The sequence below is a fragment of the Kogia breviceps genome, chromosome 7 (genome assembly GCF_026419965.1).
Source record: "Kogia breviceps isolate mKogBre1 chromosome 7, mKogBre1 haplotype 1, whole genome shotgun sequence".
In the NCBI taxonomy this organism is placed as follows: Eukaryota; Metazoa; Chordata; class Mammalia; order Artiodactyla; family Physeteridae; genus Kogia; species Kogia breviceps.
This window is the reverse complement of record NC_081316.1, coordinates 48,403,677-48,416,955: the sequence shown is the minus strand read 5'-3', so window position 1 is coordinate 48,416,955 and position 13,279 is coordinate 48,403,677. Positions and strand designations below refer to the sequence as shown.

The following is a 13,279-nucleotide window of genomic DNA, read 5'->3' as shown; positions in this document are numbered from 1 at the left end:
AGAATAGAGGTCAAAAGGAAGAAAATATTTTAAAGCCCATAATGCTGCCACTTAAAGGCAATAAATGTTAGAAACCTTAGTGAATCTCCTTCCAGAGCACTTTAAGTGTAGTAGAATTATATATGTATATATAATCTTACATATTTCAGTAAGTGGCAAAAAATTCTCTTGCTTAAGCCACAAAGCTTGTCATTCTGGTTCTGCTCTTCTGTATCCTACATCCAAACCATCATCAAATCCTGTCGGTCCTACCCTGAAAATATATCCAGAGTCCACCTGTTTCTCACCACCTACTATCCTAGTTTAAGTGATGTTCATTCTCTAGTGTAGATTCTTGCCTGTATTAACTGGTGGCCTCCTAACTGGTCTTCTATCCACAGCTTTTGCACCTTCCTGCAATAATCTGTTTCCAGAGACATCCTATTAAAACACATCAGCTTATCATTCCTCTGGGAGAAGCCTTCCAACAACTACCCATTTCCCTCAGGAAAACCATTTTGCTTACAGTGGCATCAAAGCTTTACATGAACTGCACACACACCCCTCCCCACTACTTCTCTCTCTGACTTCATTTTCTCCCCAACCACTGCACTGTAGGCACTGGCTTCTTGGCTATTTTTCCAACACAGCAAATACGAATCATATGGTCTTTGCAAGTGCTGGTCTTGGTTGGGCGAGGGAAGAATGCTCTTTGATATTTTTATGGTTCACTGTCTCACTTCCTTCAGATATTTGCTCAGATACTGCTTTCTCAGTAACGCCTTCTCAAACCACTCTATGTAAAACAACAAACTTCTATGCCTTCCCCCACCCCCATAATCTTCACTCCCTATCACCTCCCCACCCCGATAATCTTCACTTCCTATCACGTCTACTCCATAGCTGTTAAGCATAAATTTACTTTCTTGCTTATTTGCTTCTTGTCTTGACACCTACCCCTCTCCACCTTCCTCATCCTCCAGTCCTTTAATATAGGGCTTGATTTTGTTCATTGCTGTATCATCCCCAGAGCCTAGACTAGTGCCTTATACATAAAAGGTGCTCAGTTAATATTTGTTGAATTATTTGACTAGCCTAAAGCAAAGAGAGGTAAGTTTGGAAGTCAGATATACATATGATATTCAAGCACATGGGCATGGAAGAATTCTTTAGGGGAAAGAATTCAGTGCGAAAGGACTGCATCATTTAGATGATGGCTAGAGAAGGGGCAAGCAGCAAAGGCAGTAAAAAGGAGTGAGAAGAAGGAGAGAGAGTATGGTGTTGGCATTTAATACAAAGGGACACTTTCATCTTTAATCCATAACCAAGTTATTTTGGAAAAGGTCCTGTGTGAGTAGGCTTTCTCTAGCCTCATCTGGCTTCATTCTTCCCCTTGTCTGAGCCAAGTTTTTCACTCCTCACAGGGTCTTAATACCTGCTGATCTGTCTGGAAAGGTCTCCTGTACATCCCCACACTCTTTACCTGCTTGATTTCTCCTTACCTTTCAAATGTCCACTTAAATGCCATTTCCTAAGAGAAATCTCATCTGAGTTCCTAGTCTAATTCAGATTCCTCTGAAATACTCGATTGTATAACCCCCCCTTTTTTCTTATATAATACTTAGCACCGTTTCTAATTTTATAATTTTTTTCTAGGATAATTATATAATGTTCTGTCCCCCACTTAACCTCCTTTGAGGCCTTTTCTTGTTGACCATGGTAAGTGTGCAGTAGGTGCTGAACAAATGAGGTGACTGAATGCTCTGTTCAGTTTCTGGCTACCCTAATGTGATCAAAGTATACTGCTTTAACTTCCTTCTCTTCTCTGGATTCATAAATAATAAAAATCCTAACACCTAAGTATGTCAGAGATACATTTAAATTTCTTCTCTTTTTACACTTCGGTGCCTTGCTTAACTCTGCTCTTTTTATGCTTTCCCATTGTGTTTGAAACTCTTTCAGCCTACCTTTTAAGTCATTTCTCCTTTGTTTTTCCTTTTTTGTTTATAATTTTAGTCTTAGGTCTTTTTGTATTAGCCTAGAATTTATTGGATAAAATATGTGGTCTCTAGAAGGTGGCTAGATCTTAACTAAATAAGTCATTCAGGTGGACCAATGTTAATCTGAATGTAGATTTTTGTTACATTTGTCAGGTTTAAGTTTGACAGTGATAATATGTTCATAATGATGTATCTATTACAGTTGTTGAAAGTGACACACTAACAGTTGACTCTGGACCACTTACTAGTGAAGATAAACCACTTTCATTCAATACAGACTCTGAAAAGGAGCAAGGTATTTCTTTTTATCGTATTCTCAAATTAAACTTGCTTGATTCTTCACATCTTTTTCCTAATAAAATTACATGTAATAAATGAACAAAAGACACTACAGTGGTATCAAATTCTAAATTACTGAAACTAATTATTGCTTTGGGGATTCTCTTAGAAATGAAAGAGACTCAGCCTATCACAGCTGTAGTTCAGAGTTCAGTTCTACTTCATCCTCAGGAAGAAGCAGCCAGAATTAGAATGGCAGCAAGGCAGAAACAGGTAATTGGAAATTTTTATTTTATTTTATTTTTATTTTTTAATTTATTTTGGCTGCACTGGGTCTTCGTTGCGGCGCACGGGCTTCTCTAGTTGTGGCGAGCAGGTCCTAGAGTGCGCAGGCTCGGTAGTTGCAGTGCTCAGGCTTAGTTGAGGTAAGTGGGATCTTAGTTCCCTAACGAGGGATCGAACTCGGGCCCCCTGCATTGGGAGTGTGGAGTCTTAACCACTGGACCACCAGGGAAGTCCCTGAAATTTTTATTTTTAAAGGTTTCTTTCTTTCCCTATGTACTGTAGTTTTATTTGACCAGTGAAATTTGTCTTAACATCTGGCTACTTTTGATACCATTTCTTCTGCCTTGTCTTACACATTCATTTGATAGAAGGTACTTCATCTTTACTTGTACTACTCATTTGACCCTTATTGCATTCTGCTTTGTATTTTATACTCTGGTATGTATTTTATCTTCCCTATAAAATTTATCAGTTTTTTAAAGGCAGAGACTCTTTTTTTTTTTTTTTAATGCCTCACCATGGGCATGTGGAACTTCCCCGACCAGGGATCGACCCATGCCCCCTGTAGTGGAAGCATAGAGTCTTAGCCACTGGACCACCAGGGAAGTCCAAGACTGTCTTTATTAAAAAGTCAATTTATCCTACATAGTTTCTTGTACAATGCTTTATATATAGTAAGTACTCAATAAATATTTGTTGAATAAATGAGTCCCTATCATAACATTAAACATTGATCTGGGCTTTGTAATCCCAAAAGTTTTTTTGAAAAACGGTATTTCAAAGAAAAATTTTAAATTCAACTTCTATAACTGTAATATTTGTCCCTTCTACTTTAATGAAAGAGGTTCTTAACACAGATTACCTTGAAAGAAGCTAATTGTTACTAAGCCAGTCAGTTTATAGTCATAGTTTTTATAAAAATGCAGCTGAGGGATGACAATTCTATGAGCCAGTATTTTGTCTCAGATAAATGCTTTCTAATCAATATTCTAAAGCAGTATTGTCCAATAGATTTTCTACAGTAATGGAAATGTTCCATATCTATGTTCAGTATGGTAGCTGCTACCTACATGGGCTGTTGAATACTTGAAGTATGAGTAGTGCAACTGAGAAACTGAATTTTAAATTTTATTTGTTTTCGGTTGATTTAAATTTTAATAGTCACATGTAGCTAGTGACTACTATATTGATAGTGCAGTTCTAAAGTTACTACAAAACTGTAAATGGTTTAAATTCCATGGCTCCTATGAGAAGGAAAGGAAGGTGAAGACAGGAACTAAGCTATAGCCACTATTGCCTGATTAAGAATAGGTCATATTATACTGAGACATGTTTAATTTTTTAATTTTGAAAACAAGATCATTCTTCATTATCTCTAGTAGACGTATTCCTCTTAATAAAACTTCACATACATTTCCTTTTCTATTTATTCAGTATATGTTTCTTATATATGTTTCAAGGACTACTAGGTGTTGGATTTAACAGGCAACCAGACAGACTAGTCCCTGTCCTCATGAATCTTACAGTTACTTTAACACATGTTTTTAGTTCTTGGGTTTATGTGTATGTGTGTTGGTATAATTTTGAGTTGATTTGTCATCACTTTGCCATTATTTTCCATCTCTTTAATGCCTGACAGTAAGGACTGAATATTGCTCACTGTACTTTTATTTAGCTTGTAGATAACTGCACCCTTTTATGAGTATGCCTAAGAAATCAGTGTTGTGAGCATTCTCGATGTTTAATTTCTTAGGCATTATTCTTACTGAGAACAAGGTAAAATTAAAGATGTGAACACAGAATTTGCTACTTCTCTGGAGGTGGTGCTTTAGTGGTGATAAAGGTTTCCCTGTGCTCCCAGAAAATAGAAATAGTTAATATGTTTATTTTTACTATTCTCCCTTTTCCTTCTTTCCCCTTTTCCTGTCTCTTGTTTCCTTCCTCCCCCTGGCAGTGCAAATAACAGGTAAAACATCACCACTTTCTTCTTGGATAATTGGTACTCTTGGTGATGAGACCTGTTTCTTTTCATTGTAATGCATATAAACTTTTCTTTGGCATGAGTTTGTTGTTAATAAATCAATAGTACTTTTGTTATTTAGATAATGGAAATAGAAGAACAGAAGCAAAAGCAGTTGGAATTACTTGAACAAATTGAACAACAGAAGTTAAGATTAGAAACTGAGTGCTTCAGAGCTCAGCTGGAAGAAGAAAAAAGAAAAACAACTCAACAGACTGGGGTACTATGCAGGAAATCTCATCCCTACATAGATTTTTGGGGGCTAAAGAAGTGTGGGCAATCTTAGCATTCAGAAAAGTAAAGTGCATTTCTAATTTGTATTTGATAATTTTAAAAAATTATAATGTATACATAAAAATAACTGTACAAACCTAATGACTTTCATCTTTCAGTTTCTAGAGGGTGCTAATATATGTGACCATGACTTGTATGTAATGTGTATGTTGAGCTCTTGGGCTTGACACTAAAGGAGAGCGGTAGATTACTTCATTTCTTAACAATGGAAATGCCAGTCTTTTTTATAAAAAATAAAGCTATATGGAAGTTTACAATTATAGAACGTCAGTTTATGTAAAGTACTTTAGTTCTTATTTCTGGATTTGCCTTTTAGTTAGTATCTGTGTCTTTTATTAGGTTAGCACTGCACCAGCATCATGCATCATAAGTTCTGATGAAGATAATCACAGACAGATGATTCATAACTATCAACAACAGCTATTACAGCAAAACAGGTATTAGCTAGGGTACAATTTATATGTGATAGTGTGTGGCTGCATTTTCAGGATTTATTATTTGGTTTATATGAAGGTCTTACCAGGATTCCCTTTAGAACTATGACATGTAGATTTCTCAAAGAGCAATGTTAATAACATTGTTCCATTTCTGCCTTGATTATGGCCACCCCTAGATTGAATTTAATGTATAAAGACTTAAGAATGTGGGGCATTTTTTTTAATCAAAAAAGAATAATGCTTGTTTGTTTTGGGTAGGCTTCACAAACAGTCTGTTGAAACAGCCAGGAAACGATTACTCGACTATCAGACTATGTTAAAAGGAAAGTACCCATCCATGTCACCTACACCATTGATACCTGGTTCTGTTACATCAGTACCACCACAGAAATCTGAAAGACGTGCTGTTACATCAGAACATGAGGATCAAGGTCAGAGACCCAAGTTGAGTCCTAACAAACAACCTATGCAACCCATACAGATCTCTAAATTAGAGCAAGATTTTCAGGCTTCAAGACAACATCGCTTTCCACAAAGACAGGTAGAAACAACTGAAATGTTAGTTACTTCAGATGTTTTAGTCGAGCAAGCTTTGGAATCACAGGAACAGCCAAAGCAACTTTCACAGACTGAAGCACAACAGAGAGAGTATAAACTGGTCCCTAAAGACTCTCATACGCTTTCAAGGGCTTTGTCACATGATAAGCCACTGATAGTACAGGATGCTAGAGAAAGAGCTGAAACATCTGGGGCAACAACTTTGCAAACTTTAGACTCCCAGCAAATGTTCTCAGAGAACAATGAAAGTATATCGTCTAAGTTAATTGAACCTTCTTCATTCCTACCATTGGTAGCTGAGCATTCTTTTAGTTCTCTGCCTACTAAAGTTGAGTCTGGAAAAATGCAGGAACGCTTTTCAACTGGGAGCAAAAGTGTAGTTTCTGTAAGCCATTCTGTAGTTGGCCAAACGCGGGATAAGTCTTTGCCATTCTCAGAGAATATCATAGCCCAGCAAAGTAATTTGAAGGCTCTCCAAAAACAGTTAGACCTACAGAAAGAAGTTCTTCGGTTAAGACAGGAAGCTCAGGAACAATTGCTTTTGTGCAAACAGAAAGAACTGGAAGGGCAGACTGGCCTTTCTGTATTCCTTCCATTGGTACCTCTGGATTCGTTTGCTTCACTGCCTTCTGCCAAAGCTGAGTCAGGGAGAATCCAGGAATCTTCTTTAACCAAGAAAGAGACTACAGTTTCCTCAGGCCATCCTGGGGTCCCACAACTTCAGGATAGGCCTAATTTTAAATTTCTCCAAGAACAGTTAAATATTCAGAGGGACAGCTTTCAGGCTAGACAGGAAGCCCAGGAAGTATTACGTGTACATAAACAGAGTGAATTGGATGGAAGAGTATGGGCTGAACAGACTGAGCCCCCTTCTGTCCCATCTCAAGGAGCTCAGCATACATTTACTTCACGACCTTCTGCTGGTACCCAATCTGGAAAAATCCAGGACCAGTATTCATCTAAGAATGAGAAGGAAATTCTCTCAATCCAATCTGAAATCCCAAAATCTCAGGATGGGTCTTCAAGTTTCCTACAGCAGTTCCAACCTTTGCATGATAGTTTGAAGTTGCTCCAAGAACAGCTGACTACACAGAGGGATGCTCTTCAGGCCCAGGCAGAATTACTTTTACATAGACAAAGGGATTTGGAAGACTCTAAGTCTGTGCAGATGAGTTCTTCATTCCTGCCAGTGGTCACTCAGCGTTCAGTTGCTTCACAAGCTTCTTCTAAAATTGAGCCTAGAAGAATTCAGAACTTTTATTTCTCTGAGAAGGAGAGTGTTATTCCCTCAAGTCATTTGGTAATGCCAGCATTTCAGGATGAGTCTCTTAATTTTCCACAGCGTAGCCTGCCACAGCAGGAAAATCTAACAACACTCGAAGGTCAGTCACACATTCAGAGGGTAATGCTTGGTGCTAAACAAGAAACTCAGGAATTTGTACACAAACAAAGTGAATTAGAAAAAAAAATTCCTTCTGAACAGACTGGCACCTCTTTATCTCTGTCTCAGGGAGCTGAATCTGAAAAATTCCAGGACTATATGTCATTCAGGAGTGACAGTACAGTTCCCTTAAGCCATTGGAAGATCCCAAGATTTCAGGAAAGACTTCTGGGGTTTTCACGACATACACAACCTCTACAAGATAATTTGGAAGGACACCAAGAATGGTTAGACACAGAAGAGGAGGCCCTTCAGTTTAGCCAGAAGACCCAAGGGAATGTATCTTCTGAACAAACTGGCCCCTCGTTCACACCCCAGTTAGCACAGCTTTCTTTTCCTTCATTGCCTTCTGCTGAATCTCTTACAGCCTGGGAACCTCTTTCAGCAGAGGGTGAGAGTAGAATTTCTTCAAGCCATTTTCAGATCCCAGAATTGCAGGATAGACTTTTGAAGATATCACAGCTTATCCAGCCTCAACAAGATAATTTGAAGGCACTTCAAGAACAGTTAACTACACAGAGGGAAGCCATCATTCAGTCTAGACAGGAAGCACAGCAAGAATTACTTTTGCATAAACAGAGTGAGTGGAAGGGAAGAATATCTCCCGAGCAGGTTGGCACCTCTTCCTTCCTACCCCTAGTTGTACAGCGTCCTTTTGTTCCATTACCTCTTAGTGAAGCTGGTAGAATCCAAGAACCTTGTTCAACTAAGGGTGATAATATAGTCTCCCCAAGTTGTTCTGAGATACCAAGGTTGCCTGATAGGCTTTTGGGTTTACCACAGCCTGTTTTACCTCAACAAGATTATCCGATTACATTTCAACAGGAACACATGTATACACAGACAGGTCCCCTTCCATGTAGCGAGAAAACCCAGAAAGAGTTGGTTTTGCCCAGACAATATAAATTTGAGGAAAAGTCATCTGAGCATTTTATCCAACCTCTCCATGGTGATTTGAAGGCACTTCAAGAGCCGTTAGACATACAGAGGAAAGCCACTCAATCTAGACAAGAAGTCCGAGAAGAATTGATTTTGCAAAGACTAAGTAAATTGGAGAAAGGGGTCTTACCTGAGCAGACCAGCACCTCTTCATCATTATCCCACATAGCACTCCCTGTTGCTGACTCTGAAAGAATCCAAAAATCTCTTCCAACCAGAAGTGACAGTACTGTTTCCTCAAGTCATCCTGAGATTCCAAGGTCTCAGGATAGGCTTTTGAGTTTATCCCAGGCTTTTCTGCCTCAGCAAGATCATGTGTCAGCACAGTTGGGCTTACAGAGAGAAGTGCTGCATTTTAATGAAAAAGCTCAGGAAGAACTGCTTTTAAACAAGCAAGCAGAGCTGATTGAAGTCGACTCTTCTGAGCAGCCTGTTCCCTCTATGTTTCTACCCAAGGAAAGAGAGCATTCATTTATTCCACTACCTTTTGCTGAAGTAAAATCTAAAAACATTTGTGAATTGTGTTCAGCCAAGAATGAACATGCAGCTCCTTCAAGTGCTTCTATGAGCCCAAGACTTCAAGATAGATTTTTGGGTTTTTCACAACCTCTCTTAGCTCAGCAAGATAATTTGGGACTTCAGAAGCAGATGGAGCTACAAAAAGAAGTTCTGCATTATGGCCAGAAAGCCCAAGAAGAATCGCTTGTACAGAGACAAACAGCATTGCAGCAGCACATTCAGAAACATCAGGAGACCTTGAAGGATTTCTTTAAAAACAGTCAGGTATGTATTAATCTTGAATATCTAAGAATTAAACATCGACAATAACTCAACTCAGCCAAGCTAAATATTTGTTTCAATCCGAGGTCGAAATAAGTTCTGAGTTATTGAGAATAAGTGGTTTGACCTTAACTGTGCTTTAATTTTCTACCTTAAACAACGTGGAAATTAAAAGGTAAAAATTGATCCACCTTGCATGGCATTTATGAAGTTAATGGTTATTTGAAGCCCAACTAATTTCAGCCACTGGTTTGATATAACCAAACTCAAACATCATGGAAAATATAGGTTGCCTTTTGAAGTTTTGTTATAAAGGATTTTGAGCTTGCCACAGGGAAGATTAAATTGTAAAATAACTAGTTAGCAGAATTTCTCTTAGGCAAATGGCAGACATTGTGCATTCTGTAGAGCACTTTGTTGACATTTGTGTAGAATCAAAACCAGTACCATCTTTTTCCATAAGTGACAATATTAACATCTGTTATAAAAGTGGTGCGATTTTAGGCTGATGGACCACCGGACTGGCTGCTTGTGACTGAATTGTTGAGAGGACTCTGATGTGGTCACTCAGATGACTGTTCATAGTTTCTCTATATGGGAGACAATATTCTCTCCTATATATGAATGTGTCCATTTTATTTTAAAAGGCCACTTCCTAAATTTATGAGTTAGCCTAAACAGAATTCTGCAGTCCTTTGATGCTCAGGAGAAGCTTGAGTTGCGTTCATGAGAACTTGAGTTCTGGGTATTTACTGGTCATTTTAAGGAAAAGGAATGGGAAAAGAAAAGCAGAGAGGGATACTCAAGTATAGTCTCTTATTGAAAGGTGCAGTGGAGGCTGTTTGTAAGGTCCCAGGCTGTGACTGGTTGTACTTTTCAATGGAATTATTACCCTTTCAATATTAGAAGTACTTCTCATTTTTATCTATAGATAAAATTGTAATAATGTGGTTGATGGAGCTGTTCATGTGGTTGAGGTTCTAACTGAAGAAGGGAGATACAAATCTAATGACTTCTTCACATGATCTTTCATTTTTTGTCATCCCCACCCTCGTCTGTCTACTTTTTCAGACAAGTAAGCCCACAGTTGAAAATGATTTTGAAACTAAGAAGCTCAGAGAATGCCTTGTTCATCTCCAAGATCTAGCCAAAGACAATCAGGAAAACATTGGTACTGTAGGCAGGAGAAACTGTGATGATAATCAGCTCCTTTCAGAAGATAGTAATGCCAATCAGCTCCTTTCAGAAGATAGTAATGCCAAGCAAAGTGGTAAGATAACTGCATTTTATTGTACTGATTATCCTGATGATGATTCTTTATTTTAACCTCCTGCAACTTGCCAGTTGAAGAAGTTTCTTTCGTTAACAGATTTGTATTGTGCCTAACTTTGTCTTTGACTTGATAGGGGAGCATCAGGACAAAGAACTGGGTGGGAAATCCTCAAAACCACCTGTAGCAAAAGTTAAAGGTGGATTGAACTTGAACCAACATGAACTTAGTGCCATACAAGAGGTAGAATCACCAGCAAGTGGCAGAACTTCTATACTAGGTAAACAGATGGATTGATAAAATACGATTTTTTTAATATTTGCCAGTTTTCTGCAGTTTTTTCAGGATGCTAAATATTTTGTTGCTGAGGAAACTTAGACTGTGAGTACTCATGAAGGGGAAAAAATGGTTTGTACTAACAGTATTTAAAATGTGGACTTAAATATGTCATTAGGTAACTAGTTTCTTTATATATGAGGAAAAGCAATTTATTGTAGACAAAAATTCTTTGCTATCCATTATTCTGACACTTTTGCTTCCCTCTGCTTCCTTTCTAAACCAGTTTCTCTAGGATATAACCCAGTTTTTTTCTCTTCTGCCTTGCTGCTCTTTCACTTCAGTACCTTCACTGCTCTTTTCCTGTATCTTTCACAGGATAATCATGGTGCGTAAAACCATGGCTTTAAGAGCAGTTGTAACACGTACATTTCTTCACTGTACTTCTTCCTAGATTCAATTATCTTGAAAAATTCCTCCCTGCGATCCTTAGTAAATAGCCCTATTTTCATTTTTTAATTATTTCTAGATTTCAGACTCAACCAGATAATTCTCTTGATCAAATCTATCAAAGCAAATTCTTTTTTAAGGGGGAAAATAACTTTGTTAGTAGAAAGGTACTTAGAAATGTAATGTTAATATTAGCTATTTTGGTCTTAAAGCCATAAAATATTGTACCTTTGTTTCCAGCTAAAAGAGTTTAAGAAGACAGAGATTCAGAATAACTCTTAAGAATCATTCCCCTTTTACTTTCTTCTTATGTCTTATGGAAATTATAACAAAGTAATTATTCTATTTATTACTAGGCTTTGGAAGCTTTTCTTCATTTTGCATTATTTGGTAAACACAACTGTTCAGGAATTGATTGGTGCTTTCCCTAATTCAGAATGAGCATTGGGAAATTCTGACCATTGATTCCTATAATTTAATGAGTTGTGTTTGAGATTGCAAAGATGTCAGCCTATCTAAAAGGGAAAGCTATATATTCCCTCACTTCCACCTCCTTATCGTTCAGCCTTTTTTCAATGAAAAGAACCCAGATGTAAGTCTTGACTGTTTCCTTGTCTATACCTCTGCAACTTCCTACAGACTACCAGTTCTTCTCAGTTCTAGCTGATCAACCCTGGAGTCTGTCCATTTGTTTCCATTCCCACTACCACTCTTAATTCCGGCTGTCATTTCTTTCTTGAAGGGCTGCTACAACTCCCCATGTCTCCCTGTTTCCAGTCTAGCATTATTCTCATTCATTTTCCCATGGTGTACTCAGAGTAATCTGCCTCTACTGCTCAATGTTTAAACTCTTCAATTGTTTCCCTTTGACTGGAGGAGTGAGCCTAAATTAAGTCTGAAGTCCCTAGCTTCATCCACAAGGCCCTTCATGATCTCACTCCCTCCCTTCAGGGTTGAGGTAAGTGCCACTTGTGTGGCATAAACTGCCTCAGCTATCAGGCATCCCTCTCATCTGCTCTTTGGGAGCTTTCATCGTAGCCTTCATCACACTTCTTTGGGTAATACTTTTAGCCAAAATATTATAGGCAAATAGTGCCAAAAGGTTACAACATGAAACAGCATTTCTTCCTGCCCCTACACACCCCCCACCCCTTGATGCTACTCACCAGACACAGTCACTTTTCAAGTCTCCTAGGTGTTTCTTCTTGTATTTACTTCTGTAATTGGCAATGGATTTTAGCAAAAATTAAGCCAAATATTAAACACTGCTAAAATAATTTGAGATCACATCATTTTCTGTTTGTGAGAACATCTTTTAGTGCGATATTGGAGGATACATTCTTAACAAGGTTATTATTGTCCCCAAAGGGGATGAAAATTGGTTCTCAGGGAGATGAAAAAGTCTTACTCTTTATGTACCAAAGCACAAATGTACATAAAAAGATATACAGTATATATATAGTTATTAAGTTTCATAGAGTTAGGGGGCAATTAGGGAAAAAGTCTTGAAAGGGCTCCTTAGGTGGGTGATGATAAAGTTAATATTGAGAAACACTGAGCTATAATATTCTTCCAATTTTCTTTTCTTCTCTGTATTCTACTTTTTTTTTTTGGCTTCGCCAGGTCTTAATCTCTTTTTTTTAGTTGTGGCATGCAGACTCCTTAGTTGCGGCATGCGAACTCTTAGTTGTGGCATGCATGCAGGATCTAGTTCCCCGATCAGGGATCGAACCCGGACCCCCTGCATTGGGAGCATGGAGTCCTACCCACTGGACCACTAGGGAAGTCCCTGTAGTCTATTTCTTATGGCTTTATTTTTTGGGAGAATTTTCTCAGCTTTTTCTTCTTACATTTCATAGGAATTTTTATTTTGGCTCTCAAAGTAGTTTCTAAAAGCTTGCCCTCCTTTCTGATTTTTTCTTTTTGTAGCATCCTGCTCTTGTTTCATGGATGCAAAATACTACCTACTTTGAATATTTATAGGTTTTTGTTTGTTTGGGTTCCTGTATTTTCTCTGTTTGTCTGGGTTCTTCCTTTTTTTTTCTGTCTGAAATTTTAGAGGCTTTTCTCTACTATCTTGCATATTTGAGTGGAACACTGAATGGCTAATTGGAAATTCTATAGGTGGGGACCTTATTTACTTCTGGATTTCATTGGAAAATGTGGCTTTTTCTTGAGGACCTTCAACTTAGTATCTGTGGTTCTTTTCCCTGAGCAATTTACAGTTTAGTTTCTTCAAAGAAAGATCCTCCAAGTTTGATATAAGCCTGG

The 13,279-nt window shown here is 38.0% G+C and overlaps 1 protein-coding gene across 10 annotated transcripts in view; it reads left to right on the top strand.

Moving 5' to 3' along the window:
- The window catches only part of CEP295 (centrosomal protein 295), a 46,674-nt gene that overhangs the window by 23,978 nt on the left and 9,417 nt on the right, over window positions 1-13,279 (top strand). For 9 of the 10 annotated variants that reach the window (XR_010841373.1, XM_067038283.1, XM_059067952.2 and 6 more), the window contains 7 exons: window positions 2,182-2,274; window positions 2,428-2,531; window positions 4,646-4,783; window positions 5,197-5,294; window positions 5,553-9,015; window positions 10,084-10,282; window positions 10,419-10,562. Coding sequence is in view for 9 of the 10 variants with exons in the window: in XM_067038283.1 (XP_066894384.1) it covers window positions 2,182-2,274; window positions 2,428-2,531; window positions 4,646-4,783; window positions 5,197-5,294; window positions 5,553-9,015; window positions 10,084-10,282; window positions 10,419-10,562 (4,239 nt within the window). In the remaining variant the exon portion in view is untranslated. Of the gene's footprint in view, window positions 1-2,181; window positions 2,275-2,427; window positions 2,532-4,629; window positions 4,784-5,196; window positions 5,295-5,552; window positions 9,016-10,083; window positions 10,283-10,418; window positions 10,563-13,279 lie in introns of all 10 variants that reach the window. The other variant, XM_067038286.1, reaches the window with a different exon arrangement.